At 26.2% G+C, this 19,079-nt stretch overlaps 3 protein-coding genes across 5 annotated transcripts; 2 read left to right on the forward strand and 1 right to left on the reverse strand.

Annotated features, from left to right (window-relative positions):
• The first annotated feature begins 793 nt into the window (after positions 1–793).
• LOC113549434 (glutamate [NMDA] receptor subunit 1) lies at positions 794–7,265 on the forward strand. Its single transcript, XM_026950733.1, has 15 exons — positions 794–1,012; positions 2,634–2,885; positions 2,987–3,079; positions 3,215–3,316; positions 3,735–4,009; positions 4,117–4,230; positions 4,298–4,445; positions 4,524–4,740; positions 4,811–4,945; positions 5,020–5,177; positions 5,381–5,764; positions 5,853–6,010; positions 6,071–6,243; positions 6,336–6,589; positions 6,692–7,265. The coding sequence occupies exons 1-15, from the start codon at positions 815–817 to the stop codon at positions 6,953–6,955; spliced, it is 2,925 nt and encodes a 974-aa protein (XP_026806534.1). The 5' UTR covers positions 794–814; the 3' UTR covers positions 6,956–7,265.
• A 2,184-nt stretch (positions 7,266–9,449) lies between these two features.
• Positions 9,450–11,312, forward strand: LOC113549334 (phospholipid phosphatase 6). Its single transcript, XM_026950585.1, has 3 exons — positions 9,450–9,806; positions 9,885–9,984; positions 10,789–11,312. Exons 1-3 carry the CDS (start codon positions 9,669–9,671, stop codon positions 11,187–11,189), a joined length of 639 nt encoding a protein of 212 aa, XP_026806386.1. The 5' UTR covers positions 9,450–9,668; the 3' UTR covers positions 11,190–11,312.
• On the reverse strand, positions 11,269–17,195 carry LOC113549333 (alpha-tubulin N-acetyltransferase-like). 3 transcript variants are annotated; one of them, XM_026950584.1, is made up of 9 exons: positions 16,761–17,195; positions 15,557–15,703; positions 15,313–15,481; positions 15,105–15,249; positions 15,011–15,041; positions 14,875–14,947; positions 14,746–14,807; positions 14,525–14,671; positions 11,269–11,402 (listed from the first exon to the last, which is right to left on the reverse strand). In XM_026950584.1, coding segments are annotated over exons 1-9 (873 nt in total). In that variant the 5' UTR covers positions 16,859–17,195; the 3' UTR covers positions 11,269–11,401. The 3 variants fall into 3 exon arrangements, with proteins under 3 accessions (XP_026806385.1, XP_026806384.1, XP_026806383.1); XM_026950583.1 differs by lacking the exon at positions 11,269–11,402 and having other exon boundaries at positions 13,959–14,671; positions 16,761–16,887; positions 16,977–17,195; XM_026950582.1 differs by lacking the exon at positions 11,269–11,402 and having other exon boundaries at positions 13,960–14,671.
• Between the last annotated feature and the right edge of the window lie 1,884 nt (positions 17,196–19,079).

A 19,079-nucleotide genomic window follows, 5' to 3' on the forward strand; every position in this document is an offset into this window, starting at 1 on the left:
TTATTACCTAATACACATAACACTAATACATACTTAAATACTTAATAGTTATTACGTATTATAATAATAATTTAGTTTGTATAGTGCAGTATTAGTAGCGCAGCGGTCTGTATGTGTATATAATACAGGGGTACCTAGGTATATAACGCATTAACGCGACTAATAAAAATGATGCAAGTAGTATAAAATCCCCTGATTACAAATTCACAAACTATTTTTTATTACCCACGGTAGTCGTCTCAAAATTAAAAAACAACTAACCCTTTACGCAAAATTATCTTTTTTAAATTATCATTGTTTAGCAGTTGACCTTCTCCTAAATTAGACGTATGACTGGGTAGTTTTAATCGTGTGTACTATAAATTATGAATAAAATAAATGTAGGTACTTGTTTAATATCAAATAAATATATAAAATTGTTATAATTTTGAAGATTCGAATTAAATTTTATTTCTACATTTTGGTTATTAAGTTTTGTAGGTATGGCTATACCGTAATCTGATCAATATATCCCGACAGGATAATATGCTGTTGCTATAGTTACAGTCTTTCTCAAGCATGCTCTGTGGTCCATTATAGACTTGTAACTTTTAGTTTTTTCCTTTACACAGTCACACATTTACAATACATACTTATCATAAGATGTAAATTACAATATAATCGTATTATTTTTTTAATAATTAGCATGATAATATGTTTAAATATACATATATAATTCTAACGAAAATAACAATAAATGTATCAAACAATAATTAAAAACTAAACTTAATATTTTGGGCGTACGCAAAAAATTACTTATCGATTTTTTGAAAAAATGTATAAGATATTTAAAGTTAAATTTAGCATGATGAAACTAATTTTCAGTGTTTTTCTGTTATTTTTATTTTTTATATTTGATTGTAAAAGCGAAAATTCAGAAAAAGAAAATACCGATAATAATCCATATGAATTTCACATTGGTGGAGTTTTAAGTAGCAATGCAAGTGAAGACTATTTCAAACAAACAATTGAAGTAATGTACAATTTATACTTAATATGCGTTATGAATAATTTTAGTATAAATAATATAACTAATAGTGATTCACGGATTTGCGGTCAATACGTCTTTATCAGTTTAATATTGTGTATTTTACTAACGTGCATGCGTGGTATATGTATATAAATCTCAAACAGTAATCATTATAATATTTTTACGTTCTTTTTAAATTCTAAACAATGAATGTATTTATATTATGATGTGTTTTTCTTGTATTTGAAGACACTTTTTACAGTAGAAAAAAATAATTCGCAAATTCCTTAAAATCAATTATTTTTTTCTGATAGAAAGTGAATTTATAGTTGCTACTTTAGGGGATCAAAAATAAAAATGTCCTAGTACTTTTTTAAATAATTGGAGGGGGGAAAGGAAAAACGTGAATATTTATCCAAAATTAATTTTTTCTTTTGTTGTAATACAAAACGAATAACTATTTATACTTTAGACTTTTACCAAATGTCTGTAGTTTGTATTGGCATTTTATAAACATGTTTTAGTATTAAAAATAATTTGTTTATTTTCGGTTTTTTTATTTAATAATTGTAGATAAAAAATGTTTACTTGGTAAAAATAAAAATCAAGGTTCTTCATAAATTGTTTTAAATGTAGTTTAAAAATATTAAAAATATTTAGGCACATTTTTTTTTTTAGTGAACAAAATAAAAATGATTTATAAATATAAATAATGTTATTGAAAAATCTATGACGAGAAAAATATTTAGATGAGATAGATAATTTTTTTGTCAAATGTCGACCTAAATAAAATATTTCAATGACATTAAACTGTATCTATGTTTAATATTATAATCAATATTAATTTACATTTAATTGCTATTTAAATAAAGCATGATATTTAATGTAAGTATTTTAGTATTTATAATATTAAGTTTAAAAGAATAAAGATTTCTAATAATTATAATTTCTATATTACCTTTTACCTATAATTATTATAATATATAGTTTATACCTACCGGCTTTAATTTTTTAAGACTAAAATTTATTGCTATTTAATATTTTATGCAGTTCAAGTTAAGCCCATTTTAGTACCTAGATATATAGAATATAGATACTTAAACAATATTTAGTTTTATGCGAAATATTAGCACTTCTATAAGTAATTTAACTAGGCACTAAACCACTAACTTATCTTTATTTATAATTTATATTATATTGTCAAAAGATAAATGTAAAAACATAATGAGCTTTTAATAAGGTATTTACCATTATATTTTTGTTTAGATATAATACTTTCATATTCAAATGGAATTAGGCAAACGATATTTTTATTTAAAGATAGGTCTTATATAATAAGTCATCACTTGCGCCTATTGTACCATTTGTACCTATTGTGCTATTTATACTTTGTATAAAATAAAAATCATCATTTATACGAAAACTATATGCATATAATAAGTGTGAGTTTTATTATAAATGATATGTCCCCAGTAATTATCGAGATATTATATAATATATTTGTTAAAATCTCATAAAAAAAAAAATAACAATAAGTGTAAGTGTATGATAATTTTTTGGACGCTTATAACTTATAAGTAATAGATATGTATATTCATGTCACATTTCATTGTTGTTCTTATAGCATCTCAACTTCAATACACCATTTATGAAACCTGGTAATACTTTCTACGCTCATTCCATAAAAATGGATCCAAATCCAATAAAAACCGCTCTCAACGTTTGTAAGCAACTTATCGTGCGAAGGGTGTATGCTGTTATTGTTTCTCATCCACAAATCGGAGATCTGTCTCCAGCTGCTGTATCATACACCAGTGGCTTCTATCATATACCCGTGATTGGAATTTCGTCTAGAGATTCTGCTTTTTCGGATAAAGTAACTACAATATTTATTATACTATAATATTAATTACGTCAACTTGATATGCATTGCTGACTATTGTTGTGTAAATCTGAAACTTTATTAATTTGTTACAGAATATTCACGTATCATTTCTTCGTACTGTTCCACCCTATTCACACCAAGCCGAAGTATGGGTGGAATTACTCAAATATTTTAATTATTTAAAGGTATATAATATAAATATGTGTTGTTACACGTCATTGTGCGTAGTTTGAATTTATATATTAGGTATATACTGTAAACATTGTTATTTAGTGTTATTCGGTTAAGTTTTAATAATTTTGACATCATATGTTCTGTAGGTAATATTTATCCACAGCTCTGATACCGACGGTAGAGCGTTTGTCGGCAGGTTCCAAACTACTTCGCAAAATCAAGGAGAAGACATCGAAAAAAAAGTCCAGGTTGTTACTATAATAAATAATAATAATCCGATTGAAAAAATATATTTTACTAATAATATGTAATTTAGTAACATAACCGTGTCAATTTAATAGAATATAACTTTAATATTTTCGTGTTAGAAGTTTAAAACATTATTGCCTGAATATTACAATATTATGTCGATATACCGCAGCAACTTCCAAATCGTCCTACTGTAAGCCACGCTGGTCATAAACGACACCTAACTATGTGGTGTCTATATATTATGTAGTCTAAAAGTCTAATCCCCGCCCCCATTCCCACGATAAACGTAACTGCTGTAGCATACAAATAATATTGGATCAGTTAATATATATTATATAGACTCTAAATAACAATATTTTATGCAGTAGGCATCTAAGTGGCTAAGTGTTTTGAGTTTTCTTTCGAATGCTCTAGGTAGAGGCGGTTATCGAATTTGAACCGGGCCTGTTTCATTTTAATAATCAATTAAATGAAATGAAGAACGCACAAGCCAGGGTGTATTTAATGTACGCAAGCAAAATAGATGCAGAAATCATTTTTAGAGATGCGGCCGATCGAAACATGACCGAGGCTGGATATGTGTGGATAGTAACAGAGCAAGCTTTAGATGCCAATAATGTACCGGAAGGAACAATCGGATTGAAATTAGTTAACGCCTCTAACGAATTAGCTCATATTTACGATAGCATGTACGTATATACATTTTTTCTAGTAAAATGGAGTGTTTTTTTTTTTATATGTATTAATTTGAAAAAATACAAATTTAATATATTCGTTTTTATTTGGTTTACTACAGATATATATTGGCTTCAGCGATTACAGATATGAACCGTACAAAAACTATAACACCACCGCCGGCTGATTGTGATAACTCTGGTGCTATTTGGGATACGGGCAAGACTCTTTTCGAGTAATTTTTGCTAACTATAAAAATTAATTTATTTAGCATAAAATGTAATTATTAAAAATTTCTTTAGATATGTAAAAAAACAAGTGTATAAAGATGGACACACGGGTAAAGTAGCTTTCGATAATAACGGCGATCGAATATATGCTGAGTATGATATAGTCAATGTCAAAGAAGTGGCCAATAAAGATGCTATTGGAAAATATTATTTTAATAATGTAAATTAATAAATAATAATAATTTACCTAATGATATAATAATAATATCGATGATTCTAAATATTCAATTGATTTTAGGAGCTTAATAAGATGAAACTACGGCTTAACGAATCTAACATTATATGGCCAGGACGTTTAAAGAAGAAACCTGAAGGTTTTATGATCCCTACACATTTAAAAGTATTAACAATAGAAGAAAAACCATTTGTGTATGTAAGACCATTAAAGAAGGATGATGGAAATAGTTGTAAGACAGATGAAATAATGTGTCCGTTGTATAATACTTCATCTAAAGGTAAATTATTTTATTTTAAAAAATTAAAAAAAATTGGGTAATAATTTGTATTTATTTATTTTAATTCTAGAACCAATAGTATACTGTTGTAAAGGATATTGCATTGATTTGCTTGTGGAGCTGTCTCAAACAATAAATTTTACGTACAGTTTATCATTATCACCAGATGGACAATTTGGAAACTATGAAATAAGAAACAACTCAGGTGAATACTTTCATAAAATAGAAAAACGTACAATGTTAGATTATATATATTATAACTGTGATAAATAACTTTAGCTAGTGGAAAAAAAGAATGGAATGGTTTGATTGGTGAAATAGTTTATGAAAGAGCAGATATGATATTAGCTCCTCTAACCATTAATCCAGAAAGAGCAGAATTTATAGAGTTCAGTAAACCATTCAAATACCAAGGAATTACTATTTTAGAGAAGAAGGTAAATTATTTATCTTAGATATTGTGTATAATAAAAAACACACTAATTATTATTTATTTTTATTTTTTAATATTTTGATAAAATATTCAAATTAAAAAATCCTTGTATATCTTTTAAAATAAAAATACCTCAACAATTAAAACGTACCACAATGTTTTTGTTACTACTTTCAAAATCATGATTTTTCATTTTTTATGTTTTAGCCATCAAGGTCTTCGACTCTTGTATCGTTTTTGCAACCATTCAGCCACACGCTTTGGGTGCTTGTTATGGGTTCTGTTCATGTGGTTGCGCTTGTCTTATATCTACTCGACAGGTTTTCTCCTTTTGCTAGATTCAAGTTGATTAATGCCGACGGAACAGAAGAGGATGCACTTAATTTATCAAGTGCTACATGGTTCGCGTGGGGAGTGTTGTTAAATAGCGGTATTGGCGAAGGAACACCAAGGAGTTTCTCAGCTAGAGTACTAGGAATGGTATGGGCTGGATTCGCCATGATTATCGTTGCATCATACACTGCCAACTTGGCCGCTTTTCTTGTGCTCGAAAGACCCAAGACTAAACTATCTGGAATTAATGATGCTAGGGTAGGAAGAAAGTATTTAATAATAATAATAGTCTAATAGAAATGGTTATCAACTACTTAAACATAGCTATTGATTTGTTCTATAATAGCTTCGCAGTACAATGGAAAATTTAACTTGTGCAACAGTAAAGGGATCCGCAGTTGATATGTATTTTAGACGTCAAGTGGAATTGTCAAACATGTATAGGACAATGGAAGCCAACAACTACGAAACTGCTGAAGATGCAATTCGAGACGTGAAGAACGAGTACGATCATAATATAAATAATTATCATCAATGTTTATTGAAATTTAAAATGACTTTCAGTAAGCTTATGGCATTTATATGGGACAGCAGCCGTTTGGAATTCGAAGCTGCACAAGATTGTCAATTAGTCACGGCTGGCGAATTATTTGGACGTTCTGGGTATGGAGTTGGTCTACAAAAAGGTTCACCTTGGTCTGAATCAGTTACATTATCGATTTTAGACTTCCACGAGAGTATGTCTATGTATATACGTATTATATATAATATATATAGTCTACATAACTATAAAGTAGATACAGTTCAAATCTCGATATTTTTTTATCAGGTGGTTTCATGGAAAGCTTGGACGATAAATGGATATTTCAAGGGAGAGTAGAACAATGTGAAGATCAAGAAAAAACACCCAATACTTTAGGATTGAAAAATATGGCTGGTGTGTTTATACTCGTCGCTGTGGGTATAGTGGTTGGAATGGTTTTAATCGTCATCGAGATAGGCTACAAAAAACATCATGTACGTAAACAGAACAGATTGCAGTTAGCCCGTAATTATGGACAAACGTGGAGGGCTATAGTTCAAGTTAGTGTAAATTGTTATACTTGACGGATGGTTAAATTTAGTAAAATGAAAATATATATGTGTATGTCTGTAAATAATGTTTATATCTAATGTTCTATACAGAAACGAAAAATGATGAGAATGCAAGGTCGAACTAGTGGTGTTGGAGCACTTAGTCTGTCGGTTGAAGCATTGCCGAGAAGCGTTCTAAATATACAAAGTCCAATTCGATCAATTGAAACATTACCGAGAACTTGTCGCAACTCACCAAGCCCAACTCGAGCTTGGTCCGGTCGACAAATGGTACACAGAAAGAGTGATGATATTCCTTTACGATCACCAATTGGAGGTCCTCCACAGTTACATTTTCATAATAATCTCATGTAATTGGCATTATAAAAATAATTTATATAGTTAATCATAATTCAGATATGATAAAGAAATTAAATCTACTTATCAGGATAGATATATGACATATTAAATAGGATTTAATATATAAATTACATAAGAATATTAGTGTTTTGTACCTGTATACTAGGGATTACGGAATAGGGAAAATATAGACGACCACATTATATAATTCCTAGTTTCTCATATTTCATTATAATATGAAACATAATTTATGCTACCATTGCTACCTATTATTAATTTAATTTTTTGCTATATAGTATTTTGTTTGTTTAAATTTTATTATATTTGTTATTATTGTTATTAAATGTATATATCATATTTATAAACATACTCGTATACACACAGATTTATTGTATAATATATATAATATATATTACATATTTAAATACCTATAATCTATATACATTATTATATTTAATTATTTGAACATAAATATTTTATTTAAATGCGATATGTTTAAATGTTAACGATTATTAAAGGTATCTACTGAAGAGTGAATAAATGAAATGACTTTTTGAACTTTACAATTTTACTTATGAATTTTAAATACTGTGAAATCGTGCGAATTCTGACGATTTTCATCTATCTACCTAGTACCATTAAAATTTAAAATTTTACTTAAAAATGAATTTTAATATTAAAATTAGTTATAAGGACTTAAATGAATTCCTGTTATATCAATTCTTACCCATTTATTAAGTTTTTCAAACTTAGGTATACATCAAGTTCTTTTTATACATTTATTTTATATGATGAATTTATTGCAAATTCTCTTGCAATGGAATAAAAATTCTCGTTTATCATTTCATACAAAAAAAAAGGGTAACACTAGAATCGGACACTATTATCTTTTCAGGCACAGCATTATCACGGTACTGAGACCAGACCAGACCAACTCACTGCAGCGCCGGCTGTGGGTTTTTTGCCGCCCAAGGCAAATCTAATTTACGCTGCCCTATGCAATAGTTAATTTTTTGAAGAGGAGCTAGGGGGTTGAATAAAATATGGACATTCATTTTAAACTATGAACCCTTATTTTATTAAAAAAAAAAAAAAAATGTTTTTGCTGACCTCAATTTTCTTTACAAATTATAAAATACTAATAATAAAATTAAAATAAATGTTGGGTATGAAATAGAACAAGTAATATTTTTGACCATTGTTATACATTCATTATCGTTACCATAGATCAGCAATATGTATTTAATCAAACATTAAAAAATATATTAAATAAAATTAATTTTATGAGCTTTTTCTTGGGCAAAACCCGTAAGTAAATTTTTTAACTCCAGATCTTTTATTACTTCTTTCTTAACCTTGGTCTGACCAAGTCACTTCTATCTCTTCATTTACAGTACCGTCATTGGATCCAGAAATTTTGGTAATATTGGATATGCTATTAAAATGGACCATTGAAATGTCAGGTACCCACTTGCAGCCAGTGGCGTATCCGCGTATCTATGATTTTTTTTTGGAGTGGGAGACCAAAATTGTTTATATTATTATACACCATATTACATAATTTTATAAACACAATATTTAGAATTTGATGTTAGGTCTTGCGATTATAATATAATTGTCAAAGGGGTCGTCCCTCGGGTCTCTCATTGAAAACGGATTCACATACTATCCGCAGTGGCTTCAACTACAAAATCTACATCATAAAACACAAGAAATAGTATTACCAACTTTCACTTTCAAATTTTTAATTCATTAAAACATTAAATATATAACTTTACAATTCCACACATTCCTATGTAAAATACACGTATTTACAAAAAAGAAAAAAAAGATGGCTTAACGATAAAAAAAAATCAAATGTTAATGAATAACATTGAGACATTTTATGTAGTATATTTTAGTGATATCATTTTTTTAAGATGTAAATAAACGTCAGTGTCAATTTGAGTTAAAATTCTGGAGGAATTTTAAAACTATATAAGTCCCAATAATTGGCCAAATTCCCAATACAGAATTAATGTAACTATGCAAGCCATATCTATATTCCTTTTGCCGAGGAAATGTGATTACCTCATACATACTAGTATACAACTGGTGCTGAGGATTTGGGTGTTTGCAGAGAGGCATGACACATTTTCCTTTGTGCCGACCATAAATATGTTGAAAAAAATAATTGTACACATCCACTCAGTGAACGAAATTATTACGATGAGTTAAAAGTATGAATATTATCGACAGCATTGAACACGGCAGTAATGTACTTATTTTGCCTATACTATACGCCGGGCAACACTTTGTTTGACAATAATATAATATTATTCATATTTATATTTTATAAACACATTTTTTTTTTTTTTTTTGTCAACATTTACCAAATTGTGCGACAGAATAATTAGTACTACAGTAGGTACTATAATACTGAGAAATATCTTAGTAATTCATGACTCATGTACCTACAATGATTCGATTGAAATTAGTTTTATGATAACTGATAAGAATGATAATGTTATGGTTGTGTTCAAATAAAATGTATAGTTTATTATAAGTAGGTATTATTACCACATAATAGATTACTCTATGATCCCCATACACTATACAGTACACGAAAAGCCATCACTGCTATCAGTTATTAACTATTATAAATGATCGGTTATATTATTTGTTAATTAAATATCAGGTATTAAATTCTTCATAACTTTGCTGAATTCCGTTTATAAAAAAAATTAAAATGCCTCAAAAACGGAATGTACCGGCGCCGATGAAAGGTATTTTGGACATCGACTCAAAACTTACTTCAGTCATCTGTAATACAGTTTCCAAGTTTTTGCCTGTTCGTACTTTTACCACTTATTACAAAGGATTAGAGGTAAGTACTTATATAGTTTGAAAAATATTTTTCGATTGAATCATAACTATTAATATTTACTATCATATTAAATTTAAGTATTCATGTCATGGAATTATATGGCTCGCCTGTTGGTTGACTTTCATTTGGTTTGCTTGGTCAAGATCTTTATTTCAAATGCAAGTCAACTTTCTTATTGGTAAGTTAATTCAACATTTTAAACTAGGTCTTAAAGGGGTATTCTTATTGTATGTGCTTACATTTAACAAAATTTCTTATTTATCTTGTAAAACACTATGCATATGTTAATAATTAACGTATAGTATGAGATAAGTATGGATTAAAGACCATTCTTTTTGTATGCTCTGAAAATAGAAGAATAAAAAATAAAGGATGTCAAAAATAATTCTGTATGCAGAGTGCATATCACAAGAATACCCTCAATGTATTCTTGTTGTAAAATCATCTTTTAGACATATACCCATTTTTAAAATGATTTGTTTACATACATTTTTTATAATTCTAATAATCTTTTAAAGGAAGTAAGAAAAACTGAGAGCATCTAATAAATCACTTATCTTAATTTTTTTGTAATTTTACAGATTATTTTTAATATTCATATTTCAATATTTTCTTAATACTAGTTTGTATAAATTTATATTACATTTTAAACATTCCATCTATTCAATATTTTAATCCATTTCATATCAATCTCAGTTTCTACCATTAGGCGTTAGTTAATTATATTTTTTGTTTACCTATTGATTATCAATTTTAATAATAAATTGTATTAATGATAACCACAGTAGCGTATTAATCTGACAGACACACTTCGAGATTAAGTGTTAACTTATATTTATTTTAAAATACTAATTTCAATATAATTATTTATTTAAAAATTCCTGTACTTTGAACATATATACTTTTTACATTTAAGTTTTTAAATAATACATGAATTACATGGAAAATAGAAAAATTATATATATTTTTTTTATACATTTAGGATTATTCATTGATATAATTGCGGTCGCCATTATCAAAGCATTTGTTCGTCGCCGTCGACCTGTAGGCAACAAGAATGATCAATGGGTCACAATTGGCCCTGATGTCTACTCTTTTCCGTCAGGACATGTGTCAAGAGCATTTTTCATATTGTTTTATTTTTTTAAATTGTATCCGTTAAATGAATTTATAGTATTGTGTTTATGTGTTTGGGCAGTAGCTGTGGCTTTTAGTCGAATACTTTTAAGACGCCATCATTTATTAGATGTCATAGCTGGCAGTATATTAGGATATTTTATATCATTAATTGTATCTTTAATTTGGATCGACCAAAGTACAGCCGAGTATGTGGTTTCATATGTGTCAGATGATAAACTAGAAGGTGGAGAGTATCACGTGTAAATTTTTACCAAACATTTATGAATAATATAATATATGTAAAATCAAGAAATATATTGTACATTTTTAATAGACTGAGAAGCTGTTGAATATTTATTAAAATGCATACCCATGTTAATTAATGTAAATAATAAATTATATTTATATTTATGTAATCGTGATTGTTTCAATATTTCTGAATTATTATGATGAATGTACATTCATGGAGGATTCTATCTGTAAAAAAATATATTTGTTAAAATAACATTTACAAAAAAAATGACTACATTATAATTTATATGACAAAAGTAAAAATGCATCATCAAATAAAATCAATTAAAATTCTGTATTCTACTAATCATTATTCTTATTTAAAAAAGATAATCTTTTGATGGTTTATTAATTGATTTAACTAGATGTATTCTTAATTCTTATACAAAAAGAAACATTAAAATACAAAATATATAAGCCCATTGAAACATACCTTTACACAAAAACAAAAGCTAAATATGCATGTTTATTATTTAATTGTAAAATATGTATATATGTAAGTAATAATGAATTGTATGAACTCCATTTATTAGCAAATTATTGATAAATCTATATATTTATGTAATGGGGAAATAGTATTGAGAATAATGAGAATACATGATATAAATATTTCAAAAAAATTATGATTTTTTATTGTAACTATACGATTGCATCTTCTTATTATGCCTACATTCCTATGTGTTTATATCTTTATACTTTGTTTTTAATCAAACGAGCTAAGTACAAATCATTATTTACTCATTAATTAAATATGAATAATTTCTGATAAAAAAATCAATAATTTCTTCATTTCTTTGTATTATGTAACTAACTAAAGTAATTACTCATTTTTATGTATATTGTTATAGATGTTAAAAAGTAATGATGTTATTATGAAAACTGAAAATTAAATTATAATTATACAAGTAATACAACTCGTGTAATTATGGAAATGATATGGTTATAGATCCTTGGTTTTTATCTCGCTAATTTTATTTTGCATTACCAATTATCAATATCTCCAGTTGTTTATTCAATAACTTTTAATTTCCAATATGTCATCATATTTGAATGCCAATATATTACAGACATAATTAGCTTATAAATTATATTATTCTTAGCAAAAATAAACCTGATAAAAGTATTGTCGATTGATAAAATTTCCTTATATAAATAATAACCCCCAAAATAAATTACTTAAAACCACAATCTAAAGAATTTATAGATATTATATAAATTCATAAAGATTTTCTAATTACAATTTGAAACTATTAATAAATATATATATTACTTAAAAAATGTTACTTATATAGACTGTATTGTGTTTAGTTGACAAAATAATAATTTTAAGACTTGGGTACATAATTTATTTTTGTATTATTTAAAGGAAATTATAATGTACATAAATAAATATTACACAATTTAATAATTAATATCAGCCAAACTAGTTTCTAATCACACCATTGCTATAGTTAGATAGTATATATGTTAAACAGTGGGTATGGTTATAGTTTATCCACTTTATTAAGAAAGTTAAATGGTAACAAAATTATTTTACATTTATATTTCATACTATAACTCTTCTTTTAAATAGAAATTAACAATTATTTGTATTTATATTAATATTCTATTCTATTATTCAATAGCAATTTTAATTTCAAAAATTAAAAATTGAATACAAAATATACAAAATGAGTTATTCTTCTATTAGTTACCCCATAATAATTTTTAAGAATATAAGGTTAGTATGTTATGTAATTATTGAAGTAACTGAAGTTTATTTATAATCATTTTATTTATTAAACTTAACAATTTATTATTCCTAAAAAAAAAAAAAAAAATATTCTGTTTACAAAAGCAATTATAGAAACCAATACTCTATTCAAAATGAGATCATTACTCAGTGGCGATCAATTTTCGTCGGGTGATGGTCAGACAATATTTGTTAGTCAACTACCCTGAGTCAATTATCTGAATGCATGTTGTGTAGTAAAGCAATGCCCAAAAGCACAACTCGGCCACCAGGTAATGATCTCATTTTGAATAAACTAAATGTATAAATCTATTAGTGTCATTCTTCAATTGTCTTTTGATACCATGTTTTCCGGTAAAATGCAATCTAATAATTATATTTCAAGTTAGCAGAAACTTATTACTAAAAAACAATCATTGACACAAATTAATTATGTAGCCCAAATAGGAAACAAAAATTAAAGTTTACTACTTACAAAAAACTAACAATTTTAAGTAAATAATTTAATTGTATTATAAAATAAAAATATATTATTAAAAGTCCAACACAGTTCTTATGATATTCATAATTTCTTTATACCAACATCTCCTATGATTTATGTAAAAATACACCATACAATTAACAACAGTTTTTAATAGAAAAAATAAAGTATATTAAATAGAAATTATATATTTTAATGTATTATTTATAAACATAAATAATAAATTATTATATTTTATTTAATACATGAGAAATTAATAAGGTCAAGGTCTTAAAAATAATTTAGTAACTATTTATTAGAACATCAATACAAACAAATTAGTTGATATGATTGTTGCAAAAAAAAAAAAAAAAACATTATCTAGGAACATTATTATAGAAAATTCAATACATTTCTATAATTGTATTATTGCAAAAAGGAAATCTTATAACAATATTAATAGTATCAGAATTATGATTAATAGTTTATTTTTAAAATAAATTCTGTCAATTTTAATTCATTATTCAACATACAAAAACATTACACTATTATTCTATAGAAAATACATTTTCAGCCTTTTAAAATGAAATAAATTTTCAATACAATGACCTTACATTGAGTAACGACATAAGACAGTCAACATAAAAGTATACAAATCTTCAATTAGTTTTTCACAACAAAAAATTCACTCAACAATTTTAAAGTGTTAATATTACATGAAGAATGCGTGTTATTAAAGTTAAATATTAAAATGGTTAAAAAAAATTATAAAAATATAAATTAATTACGCATTAGCCTTATTGACTAACAACCAACCTCACAACCAACTAAAAATTTGAGGAATAAAATAAAAATATTGTGTTATTATTTGTATACCAAATATTATTTTTTAAAGTTGGCTGTATCAAATGTTATGTTTATTAAATTAGTATTTTGTAGTGAATGACCATTAGTGCAATATTTTTTTAAATTTTTTTCTTTTTTTTAATTCTACTTTATAATTGCAGTCATATTTAGGATTAGTATAAATTAACAAGAGTTAATAGAATACAGTAATAAATATGTAACAAATAATAAGCTACCACCTATTAGAAAAGGCGAGGTATAAGTGATTACCATAATTGAGTATGAAAATTCTTGAGATCTAATTTTGGATGAGTGTGGTTTGATGTATGTCCATCACCTTCATCTACAACGTGATGTTGCACTTCAACATGATGTTCTTCTTTATGCTGTTTATTTTCTCGCTGTTGATATTCAACTCTAGATATAATAAAAACAATATTAATTTATACAATATTTATAATAGTTAATTAATTATTTTTATATTTTTCTACCTATTGGCATTTTCATTTGAATTTCCATTTTGAGTCTCTGTTGGTTTTGCTCCGTATAGAATCTATAATATAGTATAATAATTAACAAATGAAAAAGAAATTTAATAAATTAAGAATTAAATTTCATACATTTGCCATGCAATCTTGTTGCCTAGCTGCGCCATGACGTCCAAATGTTGGTTGACTTTTATATCCACTTGATCTATAACAAAAATATGAATGTATACATAATACAACATTTGTAATAAAAAAACCATAAACTTACCGATCACTACCAGTCTCCTTATCAGATGAAGCTATATAAATAAAAACAAATAATAATTAATTCACTTATAGAAATATAAAAATATTATAAGTACCATTATTTTCGAAGAATTCTTCAAAAATTACAAAATTGTTTCCTTGATTAACTAATTTAGATAAGTTGAAATATTTCCATAAGAATTGTAAAAGTTTATTTGTAGGTTGATCAACAGCTAATTGGCTTGCTTGAATTTGATTATCCTAATGCAGTATAAAAACATAAGTAAATTGGAACAAATGGAAATATTTTTGAAATTTTAATACTTTTAACATGTAATCCATAAGTTTTATTCCATATCCATGACGTTGTTTGGTTTCATGAATATAAAAATCAAGTAAACAGTAGACCATAGCTTCAGTTCTTGAACCTTTTTTATTAAACAAATACAACTTTTTCCATCCCATTTTCAACAAACCAACGACAACAAAATGTCTGTAATAAAATTAATTGAAATATATTAAAAAGTTTATTAATAGTTATTAATTTTCATTGATATTAGTTAATTACCCTGGTGAAGTTTGTTCTGTCATTAAATATAGAATATGATCTGAACGCATCAGTTTTTCAGCTGAAGTAATTGGAGATTTTAACTCTTGAGCAATTCCTGAAGCTTGCCCCATTTTATCCAAAATATTAGAAATAATCATTTGCAATCTATAAAAATGATTTATATTTTATTTAATATATTATTTAATTCAACTTCATTTCTTAGAGTATTTATAAATAATAAATAGCTAATCACCATATTATCAAGTTGCAATCAAAATTGGAATAACCCTTAAATTTAATAAGGACTATTAATATATTATCATTATTATTTTATTCATATTTAATTTATCTGATAAATTTTAATGATAATTGATAATAATAATACATATTGAGCATTACAATAAATCATACATATTTATTTTGACATAACAAATAGTTACTTATGTGCATTACTATGCATTTAATATTCATTGATTATCTAATAGTTACTAATCATATCAATAGTTCAAAAACATTATTTTCCATGTATACTTACATATATTTAATAATAATTGTTTCCTTATTTTTATAGTTTATTAAAATATATAATAGGTAAACATATAATATATATAATGAAATGATTAATTATATTTCATAAAAACAATTATTAGATTTTACTATAAGAAAAATTATAAATAAAAATATATTTAGAAAGCTTCATATGTGATTGACTATATATAGTAAAACAACATTTTAAGCCTGATAGATTTATAATAAGTACAAGTAATGGTGGGTATCAAAGAAAATCCTGTTTCGTAAAATATTGAAAAAAATGATCATGACTGTTAAAATAATAATATTTAAGATGCAATTAGAAAGACACATTAAGAAATACAATATGACAAAGGAATATTATTAAAACTATGCATGCAAAAATCCAAGTATCTAGAGGCATGCTTTATATTTCAATAATGGCTATTGGTCGATTTGGGAGTATAATTACTCATTAGAATTATCAATTTGTATGTAAAATATTACAATAATTAAGACCACTCGAACCAGAGTAGTCAGAGTACTAACAGTTGTTAATACTCTGTTACAATGTCTTAAGGAATATTGACAAAATCACTGTGATCTTTAACTAGGATAATAAGATTATGTTATGTTGTATACAACGCGTAACACGCATAGTAGATATTATAATAATAATTGATATTGCACTATAATACATTGATATACTAACTCTGGGTCCTCTTTCTGGTAGCCGACTGGCAATAGTGTATTGTCGATTTTGATGATCTGATCCCGGGCGATATTGCTCAGATCGAATTGGAATTCCATGATGTTGATTTTTTTAGTTTTTAGGTATACTGTTGAAATAAAATAATCGGACTGACGAACGTCGCTTACGATAGTTTTGAGCAAATATAAAAGAGAATCGAATTTCCCGTGTACGTACTGCGTAAGTGGATTATATAATAAGATGAATTATTGTTGACTGTTGAGTCGCAAACGTTTAATAATGGACGAAAATAAAATGCGTTACCAGCGAGAGGTGAACAAACAAAAAGAGGAAGTGGAACCGTTACCTGTGGATTTCACGGACGACACAGTAAAACCACAGAAAGTATATTATAGTCAGTACAGGTCTACAATTCTACAGAGTATTGAGCGTTCCCTTTACGGTTTACCGTTATACATGCTTACGTGATAAAGAATAATTTAAACACGATAAACGGCAGATCGTGACGGTATCGCCAACATTAAGTTTTTGTTGCCTACACTGTAAATAATTTTTACCACCATTGTTTAAAAAATAAATTAGTACATAATATTATTTATAATAACTCGGTAATTATTCTCGTACGGAATTTTGATTTCGAGAATTTCTCAATCATATATTCATATAAAAAGTAAAAACATGTTTATTTAAGAATTATAATTACTATAGAAACTAAAATAAAATGGGAAAAGGGGTTTAGATCGTAAAAGATTACGGTCAGGGCCGGATTAACATAGATGTAAAAATAACTTATGCTCTAGGGCGGTATTTTTCATTTAATTAAATAGTACAATTTTTAGACATGAAATTTATGTTGTCTTAATAGATCCTTATTTATAAGGAGTATACAATACAATTTTCTCCAGGGTGACTATGGCTCTTTATTCTGGCTTTGTCTACTGTTATTCGTTTTGGAAATACAATAAAATAAGAAAACTGTTATTTTACGTATGGTAAAAATATCCAATTTTTTTTACATTTTTGAGCTTCATTTGCTCTTAAAAAATATTTGTATAATTACAGTCAACATTATTGTATAGTTTTAGTAATAAAAACGTATGATAAATCTTTAATTTTCTTATGGAAAATAGTGTTTTTAGTTAAGAAAAAAAACACAGATCGTTATAAAACTACTAAATTGGTCGTTCAACTTTAAAATACTGAATATATAAACTTCATGATAATGAACAATATGTTATAGTAACTATCGATTTTTCTGGTCTGTATTTAACAAAAATACTAAAATAACCATTGAAAAAATCGTATAAATAATTGTACTAAGTTTTATAGTTATTTTATCGATACAATCTACAGAGCAATACAAGTACACACAATGTCATACCAAATTAAGTTTCAAATTAGAACTGTGTAAGAAATTAATTGCGTTAAATAAAAAAAGTACATCAAGCCTTTAATAAGGTTATAACTAATAATAGGAAATCAAAAGTTGTAGGTACCTATGCTAAACTCTTATTATTTAAGAAGTAAATGTATATTACTTATAAAATTATTTTATGATTATTAGGCATTTAAAACGTATTTAGGCATCTTTGATTAACATTCAAGATATTTTTTCGGAATTTTAAAATTCCATATACTTTCTTATCTTATATTTCTCCCTTATCCTATGGTTTTTAAAATATGCATCAATAATTTAAAGACCACATCAAAACCATTTCATAGATCATAACGAAATGGATCTTACAAAATCACTGTAAAAATTGTAATGTATATTTAGTTGCTTAAGTAAAACTCCTTATGATTATTTTTAACTCCAGTAGTCTGACCATTGTACGCTGATTTTAACGACAAATACTTTATTTTATTAAATTTAAATATTTATTATGTATTATATTATTATTATTATTTATTATGTATATAATTTTATAGTAAAAGTTGGATAATTTAATCTCGTATAATTTAGATGAAAGGTTAGGTACTCGTACTATCCAGTAACCTAAAATATATTATTAAGGCTATACTCATTTAGTCTTTTATTAAGTATATTATTAGTATAATTGTGTAAGAGTAGAGTAAGAAAGACCGGGGCTTGAATTTTCAGGGCCATATAAAAACTCAAATTGGGGACCCTTATTAAATTGTTTTATTCCCTCCTTATTTTAAAAGTGAAAGTCTTTTTCTCCTAATAACAAACATATTGCTTAGCATAACCGGGTCATGTAATTTTGGCACTCTGTAACTTTAAAAAAAATAGAGTAGCCTAAAAACGTTATTACATTGAAAAAAAATATAATCCTTCTTTCTATACTAGTTCGTAGG

The sequence above is a fragment of the Rhopalosiphum maidis genome, chromosome 1 (genome assembly GCF_003676215.2).
Source record: "Rhopalosiphum maidis isolate BTI-1 chromosome 1, ASM367621v3, whole genome shotgun sequence".
Lineage (NCBI taxonomy): Eukaryota > Metazoa > Arthropoda > Insecta > Hemiptera > Aphididae > Rhopalosiphum > Rhopalosiphum maidis.

What these genes read in the sequence shown, in the direction of transcription:
- LOC113549334 (XM_026950585.1), top strand. Translation starts at nt 9,669, where the DNA reads ATGCCTCAAAAACGGAATGTACCGGCGCCGATGAAAGGTATTTTGGAC. An exon ending in CTTATTACAAAGGATTAGAG is followed by an intron (nt 9,807 to 9,884) that starts GTAAGTACTTAT and finishes ATTAAATTTAAG; the next exon opens with TATTCATGTCATGGAATTAT. An exon ending in GCAAGTCAACTTTCTTATTG is followed by an intron (nt 9,985 to 10,788) that starts GTAAGTTAATTC and finishes TTATACATTTAG; the next exon opens with GATTATTCATTGATATAATT.
- LOC113549434 (XM_026950733.1), top strand. Translation starts at nt 815, where the DNA reads ATGTATAAGATATTTAAAGTTAAATTTAGCATGATGAAACTAATTTTC. An exon ending in ATTTCAAACAAACAATTGAA is followed by an intron (nt 1,013 to 2,633) that starts GTAATGTACAAT and finishes TTGTTCTTATAG; the next exon opens with CATCTCAACTTCAATACACC. An exon ending in GATTTTAGACTTCCACGAGA is followed by an intron (nt 6,244 to 6,335) that starts GTATGTCTATGT and finishes TTTTTTTATCAG; the next exon opens with GTGGTTTCATGGAAAGCTTG.
- LOC113549333 (XM_026950583.1), bottom strand. Translation starts at nt 16,858, where the DNA reads ATGGAATTCCAATTCGATCTGAGCAATATCGCCCGGGATCAGATCATC. An exon ending in ACAGAACAAACTTCACCAGG is followed by an intron (nt 15,482 to 15,556) that starts GTAATTAACTAA and finishes ATTTTATTACAG; the next exon opens with ACATTTTGTTGTCGTTGGTT. An exon ending in AGAATTCTTCGAAAATAATG is followed by an intron (nt 15,042 to 15,104) that starts GTACTTATAATA and finishes TTATTTATATAG; the next exon opens with CTTCATCTGATAAGGAGACT.